Source organism: Morus notabilis, unplaced genomic scaffold (genome assembly GCF_000414095.1).
Source record: "Morus notabilis unplaced genomic scaffold, ASM41409v2 Scaffold315, whole genome shotgun sequence".
Lineage (NCBI taxonomy): Eukaryota > Viridiplantae > Streptophyta > Magnoliopsida > Rosales > Moraceae > Morus > Morus notabilis.
The window spans coordinates 293,545-313,058 of record NW_010360512.1 but is presented as its reverse complement, the minus strand read 5'-3'; the positions used below and the strand labels follow the sequence as shown (position 1 = coordinate 313,058).

Here is a 19,514-nt window from a genome sequence, read left to right as displayed (position 1 = left end):
ATCTTATTATTTAACACTACACTTTTTAAATCAGAACAAATTAAAAGTTTGAGAACTTTTAAAGTTTTGAGGGTAAAGTGATAGCGATTTCAAAGTTCATAGGGTAAATTGTAAGCAACCACAAAATTAAAGAGGCAAAATGGTGGTGATCCTATAATTTAGGAGTAAATAGCTCAAAATTTAATTACAATTTTCCCTAGTTAGACCCTCCACATAAGAGCATTATTTTAAAAGTAAAAGTTTACTTTTACAACTTCAAAGCTTAATAATTGTAGAAAAAAATAAATTTAGCATTTTAAATAACATTATACATTGGAGTAAAAATAAAAATAACATACTATATCACATTTTTTATGTTAAATATACAATCAGTATTAACATTTACATTAGAGATGATCTAAGTGTACATGCTTTTTTCTGTTTGGTTTTGAGGACATTCAAAACAAAGGCACAAGAGAGAGAACTTTAAAATTTAGAGTAGTATAAATGTATGGGGCAAACTAGAGACAACTCCAAAATTCAAGAGGCGTGGGTACAAATAATTAAAATAAATGGCGAAATAATTGAGAGGAGGGAAATAACATAATTTGAAAATCAATAAAAAGTGATATCATAATTTTAATGAGAGTTAATAAATAGCATAATTTTGTGAATTCATATTTACCATGTATTAAAAATACTAAAACTAACCCCACTTAACCCCAAAATCTAGATAATACATTTCCTTTATTCTCTTTTTCCTTTTTATTTCATCTGCAACTCTAAATCCCCAAAATTTCTTACCCTCTCGACACGCTCTCTCTCTCTCTCTACCTCCCTCCTCCTTCTCTCATTCTCTTTCTCGACTCGTCCTTTCTTTCCATCGCATTTTCACACTCTCTCTCCCCTCGCACTCTCTTTCTCCATCTCTCTGATCTCTCTCATGTAGCTGACGGCACCTGCATCATGTGAACCATCGTTGATCTTCGTGTTGTGCCGTGCTATCATTAGTTGGTTCTTGTTTGTTATTCTGAGCGGTATAGTACGGCACGCGTCCTTCGTGACGCTGATTTGTCTATGAGTTTGTTGTCAGTGAAGGGAAATGGAGGTTTGTAAGAAGTTAGTGTATGAAAAGGAAAAGGAGGAAAGTGAAAAGATAAGGTGTGCATGGGCATTTCTTCGTATTTTTTTACTTCAGTTTCACTCGATTCTATGACACGGGTAAATATAAAATGTTTTCGTGTAAATGTTTCATTTACTATCAAATAAATTATTTACGATTTGGTAATTGGTGCATTTACTTGATGAATGATAGATTTAATTGTCAAAGAGAGGTTTTAATGTTATAAAGAGTAAGTTATTTTCTAATAAATTGATAACTTATATGGTAAATATATTACTTATCATAACACATAAATTGTGTTTATATGATGAATAAAGAAATTGTTAAGTAAATGCAACATGATAACATCAGATTTATATAGAGTAAAGGAACACCACCTATTGAAATTTTGACACGTGTTTTTTATTTTCACGGATAGTAAATTATGTTATTTACTACACATGGTTTACAAAACAGCATATGTCCTTTCAAAAAAAAAAAAAAAAAAAGAGCATATGTTATAATTTCCCGAAATAAGGGAATTTGATGCGGAAAACACCTGTTAATGGGGCTCCTCCTATATAGAATTAAGGTCTTTTTACACTCAGGTGTTTTGCCTAAATTATAAAAAAAAAAAAAAAAAATTTCAAAAAAATGTTACGTCACTTTTTGATTAAATTTATAAGAACAACCTTCATTAATCAACCGTTGCATAAAAGTCTATTATAATTATTCAATCTGTTTTAAATATTAATTTCCCTTCTTATAAATAAATAATAAAAAAAAAAAGAAACACGTTTTCAAACGATACGTGATTTTAACACGAAATATTCGATGACATTTTGCTGGAAGATTATAAGATAATTATTAAAGGTAAAAACCGATATTTTTTATACTTTTTATTTTTAAAAATTAGTTTAAAGGTAATTGCTTTCATATCTTGAATGAAAATAGATTTATCAAACACCAGTGGAAATTAATGAATTTTCCGGCAAAAAAAAAAAGAAATTATTGAAGAACAAGACATAATATTCCAAAGGATCCAAACTAACAAACCAACCCTATTATCAAACTTCATTATCAAACAAAAAATATTATGTCACATGGAACATGGAAGTATTATGTCACTTGTGAAATTGATTTGACATCAAACTTCATTACGAAACTTCCATGTGAAATCTTTATTAGCCAAAAAAAAAGTAAAAAAAAAAAAAAAAAAAAACTTCCATGTCAAATCAATATTCATGTCACATTATCCAAATTTATCATACAAATTTTTAGGACGGTTTATGTAAAAAAAAAAAAAAAAAAAAAAAAAACAGAAAGAAACCGGTGTAAGAAAAGGCAATTAAATTTCACAAGTGTGAAACTCTCTAGACCTCGTTCATTTCACCGATTCGAGTTTTCAGTTCTAGATTTCTACAGTAAAAAACTCTTAAAAAATGTCACATCTAATTTTTTCTATTACAGTGAAAAGCTCTCAGAAAATGTCGCATCTCGGCTCAAATTAAAAACCCGAATCCTCGAATTGAACGAGTTCTAAATATTGTAAACGAAAATTTGATGCAGAAGTTTGGTCCCTTTATTCCCGAGACGGGGTTTGCTGCCCCCTTTCGCCCCCACGGCAACTTTACTGGGAAGATCGATACAAATTCAAAGAGTAATTGCTGATTTCATAACTTGAATGAAAATAAGTTTTGTTGATGGTAAACATTCATCAACTCATAATTTATCTCTTTGAGAATACTCGCGTTACAATTCTCACGAATTGACTTAAAAATTAATGCAAAAAATAAAGAGAATACACAAATTTTTAGTAGTTCGGTAAAAAATATTATTGCTACGTCCACTTATAAATGCACTAAGTCTTAAGAGTACATAAAATATCTTTTCGAGTTAAAAATTGTGCGTAAAAAATAAATTTGTGGTTTAATCCTTATCTATAAGTTTTTCTATACATGATATATATTATCTCTAAACTACGTTATAGGATAAGCCTCCTTATCCTTTCTTTGAGAAGGATTTTCGTAGCTTTATCTACATATTAATTTATTTGAGTTTAAATACATGATTGTTGATAATAATCTATTTCTGATCCTTTATTTGAATTTGAATTAGAGGATAAAGATTATCCCTCCTTAATTCAGCGGGCACTGACAGATCTCGACCACCCTAGTAACTCGAACTCCACTATGCAAGCTACTCTATTGGACTTCTCGACCAAATCCATTGTGCTAGCCAAGTTATCTCCTCAACTGAAGTGCTATTTTCCTTCTAGGACTCCTCGACCGTCAAGTCTAGTGCTGGCTTCTAGAGTTCTTGACCCTTATCTCATATTGACGGTCTGATTCTTCAACCATGGTGCAACAAATTTATTTTATTTATCAAACACCAATGGAAATTATTAAAGAACAATAATATTCTAAACCAACCAACCAACCCTATTATCAAACTTCCATGTCAAATCTTTAGTTCAAATAGAAAAAGAAAAAAAAAACACTTCCATGTCAAATCAATATACACGTCACTTTATCAAATACTAATGGATGAAAAAATACTTAAAGGCGTCACTTTATCAAATACTAATGGATGAAAAAAATACTTAAAGGCACCACTAGTACTAATAGAAGGTGAGTCTCATGTTACGGACCCACATTTTATTAGATGGTATTAAGCACCACCGATGTCTAATAGCATTGCTCTAATGAAGATTACTCAAGAACAATAATTTCTTAGTAAAAAGAGGAGAGTTTCTCTTATAAACCTGAAAAATAAACTACTAATAATTTTTTATTTTTGACCATCAGACTTGTATAAAAAATCGTCCGTTGTGCAAAAACTTTCAATCTGATATGATTTTAATTAGATATGACAATTATAAACTAACCTTATTAGTAGAAAAACCCTACTAGTGAAAAAAAGAATAAAAGAATATTCCAAACCAAACCTTATTATCAAACTTCCATAAAAAACACTTCCATGCCAAATCAATATACACGTCACATTATCCAAAAACCAAAATTTAGCTCGCACATTTTTAGGGCGGTTCGTGTAAACAAAAACCCGTTGAATATCTGCATACCGAGTGGAAGCTTCATGTAAAAGCCGGCGATTGGTGCACAAACGAAAACTAAAGAAACTGAAGATATAGAAAGTCCGAGGAAATGTCTGTGTTGGTTCCTATATACCTCAGTTCTTTCAAATCATATATCTCTCTTCTAGAAATTTGGTGGGCTTTTTACACAAGACATAACAATGTATTGCCGATTCTTTTACCGCCACCACCACCATAATCAACATCACCATTTTGTCATCCTCTCGCAGTAATCCTCTGCACCCTCTTTCTATCCGTGTAAATTTCTTGGCTATTTCTTTTATGGTTTTTTTTTTTTTTGGGTACCGACTAAATGAACAACTTTAACCGGTTAATCGGTTAAGCCATCTACCAATCACTTGCATATTTCCATTTTATGCATTCTTGAATGGGTTTTGATGATTTTTAATTCTACCCAATTGTTCATAGTTCATAGACAATGGCATCTTATTCTTATGTTTTGATCTTGATGTTTCAAAGGCTGGAATTCAGTTACTGCAATTGCGATATTGAGTTAATTTTTGAGGCTTTGGTTGGAGTTGAAAATTTTGTTTGAGCCTTTTCTTTTATTTGGGTTTTGGGGTTTGAGTTGAGAAACCTAAAAAAAAAAAAAAAAAAAAAAAAAAAAAAAAAAAGTGAAAAAGAGTTTGTGATTGAAGGAAGTGGAAATGGGTGTTCGGAACAAGGTGAGGCTTCCAAGTTCGGTCTCAGACTCCCATGCTAATGATAATCTGTGTAGGGCCGATTCGCTTGTTTTCTGTGATGCAATTCCCTGCCCATCGAAGCAGGTGGCTATCACAAAGGTAGGTTCAATCTTAGTGTCTTTCACATGTCAAAAACTTTGTTTTCTCTTGTCCTATTGTGTGTGTGTTTTTTTTCTCTTTATTATTATAATTATTTTTGGTTCTTTTGCCCTTAACATTGACTGGGATTGCAAGTTGCCTCTGATCTTTGAACTGTGGTAAATTACACCTGAGTTTGATAGAATGTCGCATAGTGCCCTAAAATAGATGAATCATGTTAAAATTTGGAAGGACATGCCCTCGTTCACATGACACGACGCCTGATCGTCATATGAAATATAGGTTTCTTTCATCAAATGAGTTCTACAACACTTCATTAAATTCAATGGCAATTTGCCAAGATGAAAATACCTTTAAAAAAAAAAAAAAAAAAGATCTCAAGGGCAATCGTGAAAATTTCAAGGAGTAAATGTGCCAAATACCTTTTTTTCTTTTTTTGGCGGACTTGTCCTGTTTGTGTTGTTGGTCTGTTTCTCATTTTGATTTTGTTTTATGTAGGTCTCAGCAATGAACTTACGTTTAGGGAGAGCTGGTTCTGCTTGGTTTGAAAGGGCTGTGGATATTTTGGACACTCTTGGTAGTAGTGTGATGAATTTGAACAATAATAGTAGTTTCACTATGAGGGTTTCATTAAAAGAGAGTAAAATTTCAATTTTAGCTTTTGAGGTTGGAAACACTATTATAAAGGGTGCCAAGCTGATGGAATCATTCTCGGAAGGTAACATCAAAGATTTGAAGACGATTAGGCTTCGATCAGAAGGGGTGAAAATGTTAGTAGCAGAAGATATGGATGAACTCCTTAGAATTGCTAAAGTTGACATGAGGTACATTTTAGCTGTATGGTTTTGCTATATTTTCACATTTTCATTTTATTTTTTTGGTTATGTTTAGCTTGTTGTTTATTTATTCATATGATTAAAAATTGAAGAAAAAATGATGTTTTTTCTGCTGATCAAATCCATCAGAGAGGAATTGGAAAAATTTTCCAGAGAAGTGGTGCGTCTTGGAAATCATTGTAAAGATCCTCAGTGGCACAATTTGGATCGATACTTCAAGAAGTAATATCTGAAGATGCCCTCTTTTGTTCTTTTAATTTTTCTTTCCATCCAAAGTTTTGAGTAAGATTCTCAACGTTTCTTCTTCATATTTTTTGCCCTTGATAGGTTGTCCACGGAGCATACTAAAAATATGCGCTTGAATGCAGACTCAACCGTGCAACAACTAATGACTCTGGTTAACCATACAACTGTGAGTTATTGTGTTTTTTTGTTATTGTTTTCATTTATTGCCGTCTTACTTGCAGTTATTTTCCTGAACAATTCAGCTATGAAAGCTCTCTTTGATTGATAGGAACTTATTTTTTACTCCATTGGCTGCTTAAGTTTGATATTTCTTTCTCTCTTCATCTTAGTTTCCAATTAATGAAAACGACTTACATTGTTTGAAAATTAACTAAAGGAAATAAAAAACTGTTTCTTGGTTTCAGGAATTATTTAAGGCATTGAAAGTGTTGGACAAAGTTGAACGAGATATTGTAGAAAAGTTTAAAGAGGATAGCACAAATGTGGCTCAAAAAGGTAACTTGTGGATTGATATTCTCAGTAAATGACATTTGGCATTCCTTCTGTTGCTTAAAGCAACTTTTGACTCTTGTATTAGTGGTTTTTTTTTAAAACACTTTTTGTTTTTTTTTTTGTTTTTTTTTTTTTTTTTTTTTTTTTCTCTCTCTCTCTCTCTGTTTTTTTTTTTTTTTTAGTCCTGCAAGTTGTTGTACATTAGTCTACGGAGTTTATCTTGAAAGAATTAAGTTTTGGCTATCCTATTAAATTTCATCATTCGAAAGAGTTCAGTAAGGAATATTCCTCTGAATTTTTATGTTAAGTTAAAGAGACCTTTTCCGATTATGTATTTGTATTTGCTGACTGCTGTTTTTAGTTTTTCTTTCGTTTGAGGAAATATTGTCCTCCCTTTTCCATGCGTTTTATTAACGAAGAGTTTCATGCCTATATATATATATATATATATATTTTTTTTTTTTTTGTTTGAAAGAAATCTAGCATATTTACGTGAGATATTTCTCATAGGAAACGCCTAAGAGCAGACATTCATGTTGACCTTTGCTTCCTCCTCTTTGAAGAAATTATAGAACCAGTAAAAAGCAAGAAAATGAATCATGATCATGTAGACTATAGTCATGGATTGATACTAGCAATTCTTTTCAGGTAAACATGCGTTCAGACATTGATATGCATATATGTCGAAAACACAATTGTAAGAGGACGCCCCGACTCACTTGTTCATAATTTTTCTAATAGAACAGTATGTGCCATATATCTTGGCCCGACTCACGCATTCATATCCATTGCCACCAAAAAATTTAAAACATACCAGGACATGAGTTAGCAGGCATATTTTATTTGCAGATTCTATGCAACTAAAGCGCCATCCAATAATCCAACATTACTTTTTTTGCTTTCATTCATGTAGGAACTTACTAGACCTTTATCTAACACTTAACACTATCTAGCTTAGTAATACTTGAGAAATACATTTTTTTTCCCAGCGGGAAAAGAGAGAGAAAAAAAAAATAGAAGAGAAAAGTTTTGTGATCATTATATAAAAATTGTCCTCTGCAAGTGGTATTTATAGTCCTTGAGCTACTAGTATTATTTTGATTTTTTTTTCTTTTTTTTGCCTTTATAATTATTATCACGTCAGTTCTTAGTTTCTTCATTTCTATATCTCTCAACATTTAGGAGATATAGCAATCTTAAAAGAAGAGCAGCAGGCACAACGGAAGCATGTAATCATTTTAAAGAAAAAATCACTCTGGTCCAAGAGCTTTGAAGAGGTAAGATAACCTGTCTTTTATCTGACACTTTTATGTGCATATAGGAGGGAGGAAATTGTCTTTAAGACATTAGAATGTCTTTTGGCTATTTCTGTTTGCTACATCCTGTTGTCACAATTAAAAAAAAAAAAAAAAAAATTTTCTTTTTCGAAGATGTAGTTCTAGAAACCAATCTAAAATATTCTCTCTACAGGTGATCAAGAGCCTTGTGGACATTGTGCATTTCTTGCATTTGAAGATTCATGATGCCTTTGGCAGCGCAGGTATGCACTAAACATAGTTTAGAATTTATAGTTGGAAGTTTTTTAAATTTGCCGTTGGCACATACCCAATCTTTTGTCTCATAGTAGCCTACTCCGGTTCCCTTATCAAACCTTGGTTATTGGGTTATACATGAATTTTTGCTCCTGAAAACTCTTTTCTTTACTCCAATCAAAACACTTAATCAATTTTGTAGGGACGTATGCAGATCGAAAACTATTTAGAAACATTAAAGATTTAGAAAATATAACACCAATTACTCTTGGGAAAAAAAAACACAAGAAAATCAATTAAAGAAAAAAATAATTACTCTTGGAAAACAAAACACTTGAGAACATCAGACTAAGTTACCGACAACCTTCAATATCTTAGAATGTCTTTCTTATTTAACAATTCTAATGAAGGGCAAGTATTGGATGGTCTTTTGATGAATTAAATGTTTGTTTGCTGTTGCTTGGTTTGTAGATCACCACTTTTAGGACACAATAGTGGACTTATCATTTTGAAAGATTCCAGATTCTGATAAATCGGAGAGCATAATGGTCTTTCTTCTAAAAGAAAATTGTTGACTTGCATCTCTTCTCATACTTCATTAAGATGCCAAAAATTTCTCGTTCACTTGTTTGCTTCTTGCGTTATGAAAAGAAAGTTGAGAAGACTGGTGTACAAGTTGTTTATCAAGTCTATTTGTTTAATGAGGTTTTTATCTTGTTTTACCTTCATGTATTTGCAGATTGTTATACTTCATCTGAAGGTTCACAGAGCAACAATAATAGATTGGGGCCTGCTGGTATTGCGTTGAATTATGCGCATATTATAAGACAAATCGATACTCTTGTAAGTTTAAGACACATTAGTTGCTATCTTTCCATAATTATTTGCATTTGAGATTGCCCCTTTACTTCATAAAGATTTCCAATTTATAGTTTATATAAGTACGGTTGGTTTATGAATTGTACTTTAAAGTTTAAAGTAGCAATGAGTAAGTTTGCCATTATAGTTTTCTTAACAAGCAGAGTTTGTCTGTAGACATGCAATCTTAAACTGAAAACCTAAGGGCCCGTTTGGAACGTATACTCAAACCACGATTCTTGATTCTGACGTTTGAAATTCAAATATTTTGAGAGGAAAACACTGTAGTAGAATCAATGATTTTTGTTTGATATATGAAACAAACGGGCCCTAAATAGTCTGAAGAGATAACGGATGTCAATTAGGATCCTAAATCTTACATTAAAAATGTGGAGGGTCCAACTTGCCAACAAATGAAAACTTTTGAGTGAATTTTCTGCACAAATCGCGGGGCCTTATATACATTAATTGATATATGTAATATGTTAGCTATGGGACCACAATTGCAAAATATTTCTCGTTTGCCAAAGTTAGGAGTCCAAGTTGCCAAACAACAGTAAGTTCATGGTGCCCCAGTGCCAAAAACCCTTCTTATAATCACAGTGTTGTCCATAAACATGCAACTGTAAACTGAAAAATCATTTTGTGAAGAGTTAATTGTCGACATAGAACTTCGCCATATGTCTGTTGATATTTTTACGAATCTGACCAGGTTTCCCTGTCAAGTTCCATGCCTACAAATTTAAGGGATGATTTGTATCATCGATTGCCAGACTATATGAAATCAGCTTTATCAAAAAGATTACGGTCCGTTCAAGCCAAGGATAAGGTATTTCTTCTCTACCTAATTCTGCCTTTCTATTTCGAGATGAGTAACTGATGAAATTTTAATTCAAGTTTCTCCGTGAATGTATTCTCTATCGGACTCTCATGTCCAAAGATATTTTTCTTTCAAATTAACCTTTGAAACTTTTTAACTATCCATACAATTCGTCTAAATAGTTCTCTTCAAATGGTAATCCAGGAGATCCCTCAAGTCATTGCTAAAATGGAGAAAACATTGCAGTGGATTGTTCCAATTGCTCGTAATACAACCAAGTAAAGCCGCATAACCTTATCCTTTTTTTTTTCTTGCTTGAATTGCTTAACCTTACATAAAGCTATCATTCTGTTAAGATATTAAACCTAGAATCCCATTCTTAAAGCATAACAGATTCCTCTAATATTGTCTTTGTCTACATAATGGGCAGGGTATGATAATATCAGGCCTTGTTTTTTTTTCTTAAATATAGGAACTATTTGGAAAGCTTTGATCGTATTTGATCGGTTTACTTATAGCTGATTGTTCCCTCTTGTTGTAATCTTGTGACAACTGTTTCCTTTCTTTTTTCACTCTGGTTAATTGTTTTTCACATTTTTGTCCACTTAGTGATCTTCAAGGATTTGGTTGGGTCAGAGAATGGGAAAATATAGGGTGAGTAATAGAAAAGTCCCATACACTTGTCCCTGATGTTTCGTTAGCTACTCTGACTAAGGTTTTGCAGGTCTGATCTGTACCAGAAACCTGCAGCTAGCCACACTGATGTACTGAGGATCGAGACGTTGTACCATGCGGATAAAGAGAAAACCGAAGCCTGCATTTTTGAACTGCTGGTGTGGCTTCACCATCTTATCAGCCAAGCGAGGAACGACGATGTGGTTTCATCATCTCAACCGCCAGAATGTTTGTCCTCGAAGTTGACCTTTGAAGATCAAGAGATGCTCGATGACGTTGGGAAGAAGATATCAACTCCTGGATTTAGTAAGAGTCAGAATTTTGACGCCTCAAAGTCAAAGGCCAAGTTACGCAAGCACCACAGATTGACCAAGAGTAGTAGAGATTCCCCAACAAGTGAAACCAACAACCGTTTTGCGATCAGGTGGCCATCTTACGGTCCTGTTATTGACTTTGATATTGATCGGATCAAAGCTTTGGACGTCATTGATGGGTTAGGAATGGCTTGAAGTTTATAATAGGTTTAAATGCAAATGTAAAGCAGTTAAGAATATGGTAGTAAGGAAATTTCTACGGTAGGAACTGTCCTTTTTAACTGTTGAAACGTATTATTTCAGTTGTAAGAGCAACACCGTGCTGCACGCTTTAAATTTTTAACACGGACACTTATAGACCAGACCGTTGAATAATTAATCTCACGGTTAAAATAACCGGTAGTGAAATGACAGTTCCTATCGTCGAAATTTCTGTCGGTACTTTTTTCCTGATTTATTTCAACTCTACTTTAGAATGCAATACTTCTGGTTGTGCTGTAAACCATTATGAGCCTATGCCTCTTCACAGTTTCCTATGTACATAAATACGTGAAAAGAAATCCTAGAAAAGAAAGCTCATTGTTAAACTTGTCTTTCTCCCTCTCTGTTTTTAGCTCTTATTAGAGCATCTCCACTAAATTGCTAAATGAACGTGTAATGTTAAATTTTAGCATTTGAATAGAAAAATTACTCTTTAATAGAATGTTATTTTTAGTGTTAAATCTAACGTAGAGGTGAAAGTTTAGATCGGACTAAACAGGTCAGTCCAGTACTTATGTTTTTGGGTCTTACCTAAAAACCTCAAGCTAGGCTGGGTTTAGATTTTTAGATTGGACTAGTTAGCTCGAAGTTTATTGTTCTATTATATTTTTAAAAATGATCCAAATAGAGATGTTTTGGGCATTTTTATCCCATTTTAGTCTATTGTAATTCAAAGTGAGCTTATTTTTTTTTCAATAAAGTTACAAAACAATAGTTTTGTATGATTGTTTACAATTCATTACTAATATTTTATATATAGTAATATATGCATGTCCTTTTGTCCAAAAAAACTCAAAAAAAGACAACTTAAGTTTCAACTTTATTCAAGTTCACGTTTTTTAAGTTTCAACTTTATTCAACTTTATTCAAGTTACAACTTCAACTCAAGTTATAACTCAAATTCAACTCAAAAACTACACTCAAGTTACACTCTAAAAGAACAACCCCAAGTGTTGGCTCTCAATTTAGACCCCGTTCATTTCGCTAATTCGAGTTTAGAATTCAAGTTTTGTTACAGTAAAAAGCTCTCACAAACAATCACATCTAACTTTTTTGTTACAGTAAAAAACTCTCACATAAAGTCACATCTCAACTCGAATTCTAAACTCGAATCAACGAAGTGAACGGAGCCTAAGTCTACATAAAATTATGTAATTTTCTCTTTTGGAGCTCCGCACGTACATAGAAGTGGGTCGGGTCATAAGATTGCTATTAAACCGGTTATTATTATTATTATTATTAATTTGAAAGAAAGTTGGGCGTTTTGTTACAAATTCCCTAACCGGATTAACTTCCTGCGTCGTTCATTCATCCAAACAGAAGTTTAGCCGTTGAAGAGAGAGAGAGTCAGTCCGATGAATTCCTCACTTATGCTTCGACGCTTCTGTTGTTTCACAACTTCCACTTCTTCTTCTTCTTCTTCTACTTTACCCATTTCTTCCAACACTACTAAGAAGAAGCAGATCGTCTTTTTGGGCTCCCCTCAGGTTCATTCTCTCTCTCTCTCTCTCTCTCTCTCTCTCTATCTTTGTCTCTCCCCCCTTTTGCTTGATGGCGAAATGGGTTTTCTCTTTTTCAGGTTTCCACCACCGTTCTCGACGCTCTCTTCAATGCCTCCACGGCTCCAGAATCTTCGTTTCAGGTACAAATACAATTTTTCTCTTCGGTTTTCAAATTTTGCTTCTTTGTTTCTTTCTTGCCTTATTCACCTTTACCCGCATTTGGTGTTTGAGGAAAGGTAAAGAATTTGGTCCGGGTTTGGTTTTTGTTGTGTTTTTGCTCTTGATATTCGGTTAGGATTCTTTTCTCAATGTAATCTTTCTAGTCTTACATTTGCAAAATTTTAAGAGAACCCATCAATTAATGGGTCATGATTCGTATTTTTATCTAACGAACAAAAGTTTAGGCCTGCTTGGTTCTAATTGTCGTTTTCTCGGTTTATTTCTGCTTCTGCAAAATGGAAGTCTCGATTTTGATTATAGTTGTAATGTCTATCTAGGTTGCTGCAATAGTTACTCAGCCACCTTCAAGAAGGGATAGGGGGAAAAAGTTGTTGCCTTCTCCAATAGCACAATTTGCTCTTGACAGAAACTTCCCTTCCGACTTTATTTTCACACCCGAACGGGCGGGAGAGGTAATTTGATAATCTTTCGATCCTAGTTCTACATGTTTAAATTTCTCTCATTATGTGATTACAAATTGAATTTTAGAGCTTGTTTGGTAGGAGGAAAAATTGGAATGATGGCGAGTGGTAAAGGGCTTAGTGAAAGGATTTTGGTTTGGTGGAGAGAAAAGAGGAGGATATAGATTGGATGCGGGATTCAAATCCTTCAACTAATCGGAATTTTAATCTCTTCCACTATGGGAAATTAGGAGTGGACTACGAACATAATAAGAGAAAGATCATTTCCTTCCTCTCTATTTTCCTCACCTTAGTTATATACCTTTCTTTTCTTCTCTCTTATCATACAAAGCATTAGATTTAACCATCAATGAGCCTTTTCATGGAACACCATTTCTGCATTTTGCGATATAATGGCTTGTGCTCTCAATAGGAACTATGCATATATGAGCAAATACTTGCTTATTTTCGTAATGGTCCCCCCAACTTCAAAAGAACCTTTTACTCTTACATTTCATTTCTTCCAACTAATAGTTAGTATTCTTTTTGTTTTTTAAATGGTTTAATTCTTGGTAACTTTTTTTATGTATGATGGAACTTGAATTCTACTCTTCTTGTTGCATTTATACGTCCTTTAAAGAAGAACATTAATCCATGTTGGTCCAGTTTTTATGTATGAATTAGGAAACATGCAATTCCTTTACATAACAGATGCAGAGATGGTGAAGGAAGTTAGCGTCTACACATCCTTGAACTTAGGGAGGCCTTCTTATCTGTCCAAGGAACATGGGCCACTGTTGGGCCAGGGTATGCCATTTGGGCCCATCAAAAGAAGATCATTGCCCCTGGATTCTCTAAAGCCTTTACAAATTTGATTATTTTCAAATGTTTGAAGGCTTGTTTGTTTTAATTCGAATTTTATTAGGGAGAAAGAGGGAAATAGGCCAAGACTTGAGATGAATTAAAATTAATCGGCCAATAGTTTACATAAGTTAATAAATAGACCAAATTACTGTTTTTGTCCATAACTTGTTTGGTTATGAACCATAACTTGACAAGTTATTGTCCATAATTCACGATTTTTGTTCATAACTTGTCTGGCTATGAACCATAACTTGAAAAGTTTGTCCATAACTTATCTGCTTATGAACCATAACTTGACAAGTTATGGCCTATTAATTTCTATAACTAAAAATTAGCCTATATACTTTCTTAAGCTTTTCATATTGGCCTATTTTCTACTATTTTCGATTTTATTATTCAAACTCCATTGGGCCGCATTAGAAAATAAGAGAGCAATCATCTATTTAAAACTTTTTCAACTATAGTACCACCCTCTTATGAGGTCTAGATGTATGTTTGTCCATTATTCATGCTTTCCTGGTTTCTTTACTGAGCATCTATTGTACCCACGAGGCAATTGATATGTTTGCAGTTGGAGGTAACATTTTAGCATCTGCTATAATGCCTCCTTTTGATTAGAATGATTGAAGGAGTGTTTTTAGAATTTTGATATGATACCATTAGGGATTTCCAATTCTAGATTATGGTGGTTTCATTTTTCCTTTTTACTTTTGTGCAGGAGATTTTCTTGTCCAACTTAAGAGAATTGAAGCCAGAACTTTGTATTACAGCAGCATATGGGAATATTTTACCTAGGAAATTTCTCAATATACCTCCATTAGGTTAGTCAAATGTATTTTTTTTCCTAATGAAAATTAGATAGATCCATTAGTACTTCAACATGCCATGCTTGGACACGAGACAACCTTTTTACCTTTTAATTAAACTAATGATTTTACATTGCCTGTCTATGTTTGACGAAGGGAAGGTACAGATACGATATTGATTTTCTTTAGCTAAGCCAGTCAAAGAATTTTTATTGTGCTGATAACACAAGGAGAGGCCTAATAGTAAACAGGACCCTCTTAATAAAGAGAACATAATTTGATGTCGGTGTCTGTGTGTACATATGTTTTAGCACTTTTAGTTAGAAACAACACTTTGTTCTCTGTTGTAAGTTCTCTCCCACTATCTCAAAAGTTTCTGTTCGTTTATGAGAAAGAGGTAATTTTGTTGGTCTTGTAATACTATTTGGTACATATGCTTTAGTGTAGCTTTTTCCGTTTCTCATTTTGAGATGTAAAATTGATATGATAGTTGCACTTTGATTTGAAGATCCTTTCTTTGCTTTCTCTTGGGACCCAAATTTTCTGACTAAACCAAGTAAAAGGGAGAAAATATTTTAAAGAGACAACCATTGCCGCCCTTGTATCTAAGACCAATCATATCCCATTGTTGTCAAGACTTCCTATCAGAAACAGGCTGATTTGGCACGAGGAAGAAGTTTGAATCAAATGTCAACTGTTTTTGCGCCCAAAATCAACCTATGCATATGGTATTTAGTTTCTTTTGTCATGTCTAATTAGGCTACTTTTGCTTGCAAGCATTCAGAAAAACAGGGGATTCATTTGGTCTCGGACATAAGAGACCAGTAGCTGTCATTTTTTTTTCCCCTTTTCAGAGGGCATATAACCAAAAGGTTAAAGTATTAAGAGAAATATTCTGCTCTTTGAATTGCTGCAAATCATGACTGATCAAAGAAAAAATGCTAAAGTTCAAGTGATTTTATTGTAAAACTTGATCACTAGTCCTAACTTCTTGTAAAAACTTCTCAGGGACAGTCAATATACACCCAAGTTTGCTTCCACTATACCGTGGCGCTGCTCCTGTTCAAAGGGCACTGCAGGTTCTTAATTTTTTATATTCACTATTAAGCGTTCTTTGTATTCTCGGTTATATTAATGTCACCTCTAGTGATTTCTTGACAACGATTTTTTATCAAAGTTTTGCAATCACATGTCAATTTTTTTCATTAGGATGGTGTTAAAGAAACAGGAGTATCCCTAGCATTCACTGTACGCGCACTTGATGCTGGACCTATCATTGCCTATGAAAGGTTCAAAGTTGATGATCAAATTAAGTTTAGTTTTCTTCCCTTTTTCTCCCCTTACATGACCTCCATTAAGTTTTTAAGTTTGGATCTAATTGATTGTTGAGATGGCTTTGAGGGGAACTTGGAAAAGTTTATGTGGGTGTGAAGATGAAAAATATTTCTTTGTACTTTTTCTGAACCATAACATATTTATCAAGTTTCCTATTTGTAACTTTCTCCTATTCCTTGCCTGCGTTTGCATATGAGCATAAGTGTGCCGTTGAAGACTATGCATTTTATTGCATTGATGATATGAACCAACCTAATAGACAAAATTACTTATGTGTTATTCTTAAAAGTAACGTTACCCCTTGGGAAGTACTTTTTGATTAATGGTCACACCGGTTTTTAATGCAGGCGCCAGATTTACTTGCAGTGCTATTTTCTGAAGGTGTGCTTGTAGTATGTTTTTTCATAGTCATCCTAAAAAATAATCAGCTGTTTAGTTTTTCTATGTACCAAATTCTGAACATTTATGTTACCATGTAGTCATAGCTTGTTAATACTGGAAAAAAAAATAGATTATTTTACAAAAGATAGGACACAATTGTGCCAAAGTGAATTTGAAAATTGATTCAAAATTATATTTATGAATAGACTAGTCCTTCTTTTCCAGGATTCTTCTTTTTTGTTGTTTCTATTTTTGTTTTTCGTTCTCGTAAACTTTTGAGTTCCTTATGTTCACTAACTTTTTGTGCCAGACGAAGTAGCTGCGTCAGTTAAACAAGGATATTGTTGTTCTTAAAACAATGCTGCGAGCTATTCTTTTTTTGGCAACTATTCTCTGTAGTTCTACTCTTTTTGCATAGAAATAAGAGTGCTTGCATTTTTCGTTGCAATTTGTTTTAGGCCCTTAGAGTAGTGAGACTTAGAGGATTGGGAAAACTGTTCTTTTTGTTCCTCCTCCCTAAGTGCTTTCAAGCTATTTCCAAACAGTACTTAATACAAGCTTAAACTATTTAGCTCCTATTTGTAACCATCAGTGTTAAACTCGAGAGCTTTTGCACTGTTTGGATGGAGGATTTAAATGATTTAAGTTTGCCAATAAGTTACGGGCATAGTTGATTCTAGAAAAAATTTCCCTCAAATTTTTAATCCTCGACTCAGCTGTACTTTTTGAATAAATAAAAGGGGTCACTCTGTAAGATGACCTTTGTACATAAACTGATATTACGAGTTATAATTGCAATTTTGCCCCTTATATTTTCTCTCATTCTCGTTTTCTATCTCTTCTCCTTTGTTCTCAGCTGTCTAGCAGCTAGCTTGTTGTGTTGATAGAATCCAAGTTTAAAAGTACAATAATGAACTGAACCTTGTATTCAATTGCATTTCAGTAATCAGACATTGTTTGTTGTTCAGGTGCGAAACTCTTGATTCGTGAGCTTCCTTCCATACTTGATGGATCAGCTAAGGGGAAAGCATCACCCCAAGATGATTCTAAAGCTACCTTAGCTCCGAAGGTACAACTCATTTAATTTTTATGGAAAAGCTTAACTACATCATTGATAGGTAGATATTTTGAGTTGACTATATTTATGTAATTGATGTATTTTTTCAATTGAAGTTTGGTGGTTCTTATAGAAAAAAAAAATTATGTAATTCCCATGCATGAACTGTCCAACTGACAGAAGTTGTCGTAAAATTTCCCCTTATTGATACTGTAGCATATCTGTGCATTTTTCGCTCCAATTTAAAGCTCTAAACTTATCTAAATTTCAATGTACAATTTCATTTTCAGGAAAAAAAAATTGTTACAAAAATAGAAAGTGGTGAAAGCCTTTGGTTGGTAAAGGGGTACCTGAACATCACTATGACATCTACTCTAATGTAGGCTTGTAGAAAATAATACTCATTGACAATAAAAGACATTAATGCTGCAGAGGACAAGGGTGAACTCTTGCGTACAGAGTCAAATTTCTGCTCGGCAGATGGACGCACTTTAACATCACATAAAAGTTAAAGGACGATTTCCCGCATTTTGGAAATCAACATGTTTCTTTCGTTTTGAAGGCCACATGCAAAAATTTTATTGATGCCGTTAGGTAGAAGTTGGATATTACTACCGCAAAAGCTATCCCTTTTTGTTTGTTTTTTCTTCCTCGTTTTTTGATACTGTAACAAAAGAAATTGCTAAAAGTTACCTGAATACTACTTGTGATTCTCTGTTTTCTGCAATAACTTCTTGGAAAGCTAATAGTAAAATATTAAAAATGCACAGTTTCCTTAAAAAACAATAAAAATCTTGGAAAGTTTATCGTTCTTCGTCACTTTTGTTGATTGCTAGTTATTTTGCTTTTGCAGATCGAGCCTGAGGAATCTTGGCTATCCTTTAACCAAGAAGCTACAGTCCTGCATAATAAGGTATGCATTTTCCACTTTCTTGAATTGAATTTTACAGTCATGACACACAACCTGTATAGGTCCGTGCATTTGCAGGGTGGCCGGGCACTCGAGCTAAAGTTGTAGTTGTTGAGAAAGGAGACAGTTCTCTCAAAGTTCTCGAGCTCAAAATTATCACAACAAGAGTTTGCAGCCAAAGCAATCTCGAGCGCAATGAAGCAGATGACGTTACTTTTTTAAAGGGTGCGTTAATATTTCCATGTGGGCAAGGCACAACCCTTGAGGTATGTTCCCTAACTTTTCTGCGACCATGTAGGAAATTTCATTCACCAACCTTTTTCATTTCATTTTAGAAATGGTTGGTTTAAAATGTGTTCTTGCGCTGTTTCTCAAAGAAATTTTGTTGCACATAGTATGAGGTTTGCGAGGTTTTCGGTTCGAAGAACTCATAATTTTACAAAATAATAATAATAATAGTTAATAATTATATTTTTTTTTCTCAACATACAAACTCTGGCTTTCTAAAAAGATGCCAAGTTTTATTTTTTATTTTTTATTACAGTTCGTGGACGTTTGGTTCATGAATTTAGAATCATTCTCATTTACGTGTGTTTTTTGTGAGAGAAAACATTATAGTGAGCTACTAACCATGGCACGAATCCTCATACTAAACACCCCAAGCTGTAACGGTTCAACTTTCCGTACGCAAATGTTTTTCTTTCGATCTATTTTATCTTCTCTTTTTTTGGGGTTTCTTAGGTACTAGAAGTTCAGCTTCCTGGTAAGAAGGTGATGAATGCAGCTGCCTTCTGGAATGGATTGCGAGGTCAAAAGCTAAAGGTTTCATCACAAGTATAATATCTAAACCAGTAATACAGGTTGTTTTGTTTTTAGTTCCTTCATTCTTTCTGATATAGAATAACCATCTGTTGTAATTTGCTTAAAACTAAGCTGAAAACGAACATTCTTTCTCTTGCATTCTTTTTTTTTTTTTTTCCTCTAAAGGAAAAAGGAATTCTATTGAACTGCGAAGATTTTGACATTT

The 19,514-nt window shown here is 33.5% G+C and overlaps 2 protein-coding genes across 5 annotated transcripts; both read left to right on the top strand.

Moving 5' to 3' along the window:
* Positions 1-4,781: 4,781 nt before the first annotated feature.
* On the top strand, positions 4,782-11,308 carry LOC21399486. 4 transcript variants are annotated; one of them, XM_010096555.2, is made up of 12 exons: positions 4,782-4,978; positions 5,477-5,802; positions 5,944-6,036; positions 6,142-6,226; positions 6,465-6,555; positions 7,735-7,829; positions 8,023-8,092; positions 8,824-8,927; positions 9,655-9,771; positions 9,967-10,040; positions 10,372-10,416; positions 10,487-11,306. In XM_010096555.2, the coding sequence occupies exons 1-12, from the start codon at positions 4,844-4,846 to the stop codon at positions 10,944-10,946; spliced, it is 1,695 nt and encodes a 564-aa protein (XP_010094857.1). In that variant the 5' UTR covers positions 4,782-4,843; the 3' UTR covers positions 10,947-11,306. The 4 variants fall into 4 exon arrangements, with proteins under 4 accessions (XP_010094857.1, XP_024020366.1, XP_024020364.1 ...); XM_024164598.1 differs by having other exon boundaries at positions 10,503-10,605; XM_024164596.1 differs by lacking the exon at positions 10,372-10,416 and having other exon boundaries at positions 10,478-11,308.
* A 973-nt stretch (positions 11,309-12,281) lies between these two features.
* LOC21399485 (methionyl-tRNA formyltransferase) lies at positions 12,282-19,514 on the top strand. The gene is made up of 11 exons (XM_024164601.1): positions 12,282-12,499; positions 12,592-12,654; positions 13,012-13,146; positions 14,717-14,819; positions 15,813-15,883; positions 16,014-16,118; positions 16,487-16,520; positions 17,489-17,589; positions 18,431-18,490; positions 18,550-18,753; positions 19,229-19,514. Exons 1-11 carry the CDS (start codon positions 12,368-12,370, stop codon positions 19,325-19,327), a joined length of 1,107 nt encoding a protein of 368 aa, XP_024020369.1. The 5' UTR covers positions 12,282-12,367; the 3' UTR covers positions 19,328-19,514.

Excerpts from the sequence above, each read along its gene's own strand:
- LOC21399486 (XM_010096555.2), top strand. The coding sequence starts at position 4,844 with ATGGGTGTTCGGAACAAGGTGAGGCTTCCAAGTTCGGTCTCAGACTCC. Across the intron at positions 5,803-5,943 it reads ATTGCTAAAGTTGACATGAG|AGAGGAATTGGAAAAATTTT; the intron begins GTACATTTTAGC and ends CAAATCCATCAG. Across the intron at positions 8,928-9,654 it reads TAAGACAAATCGATACTCTT|GTTTCCCTGTCAAGTTCCAT; the intron begins GTAAGTTTAAGA and ends GAATCTGACCAG.
- LOC21399485 (XM_024164601.1), top strand. The coding sequence starts at position 12,368 with ATGAATTCCTCACTTATGCTTCGACGCTTCTGTTGTTTCACAACTTCC. Across the intron at positions 14,820-15,812 it reads TCTCAATATACCTCCATTAG|GGACAGTCAATATACACCCA; the intron begins GTTAGTCAAATG and ends AAAACTTCTCAG. Across the intron at positions 18,491-18,549 it reads CTACAGTCCTGCATAATAAG|GTCCGTGCATTTGCAGGGTG; the intron begins GTATGCATTTTC and ends CAACCTGTATAG.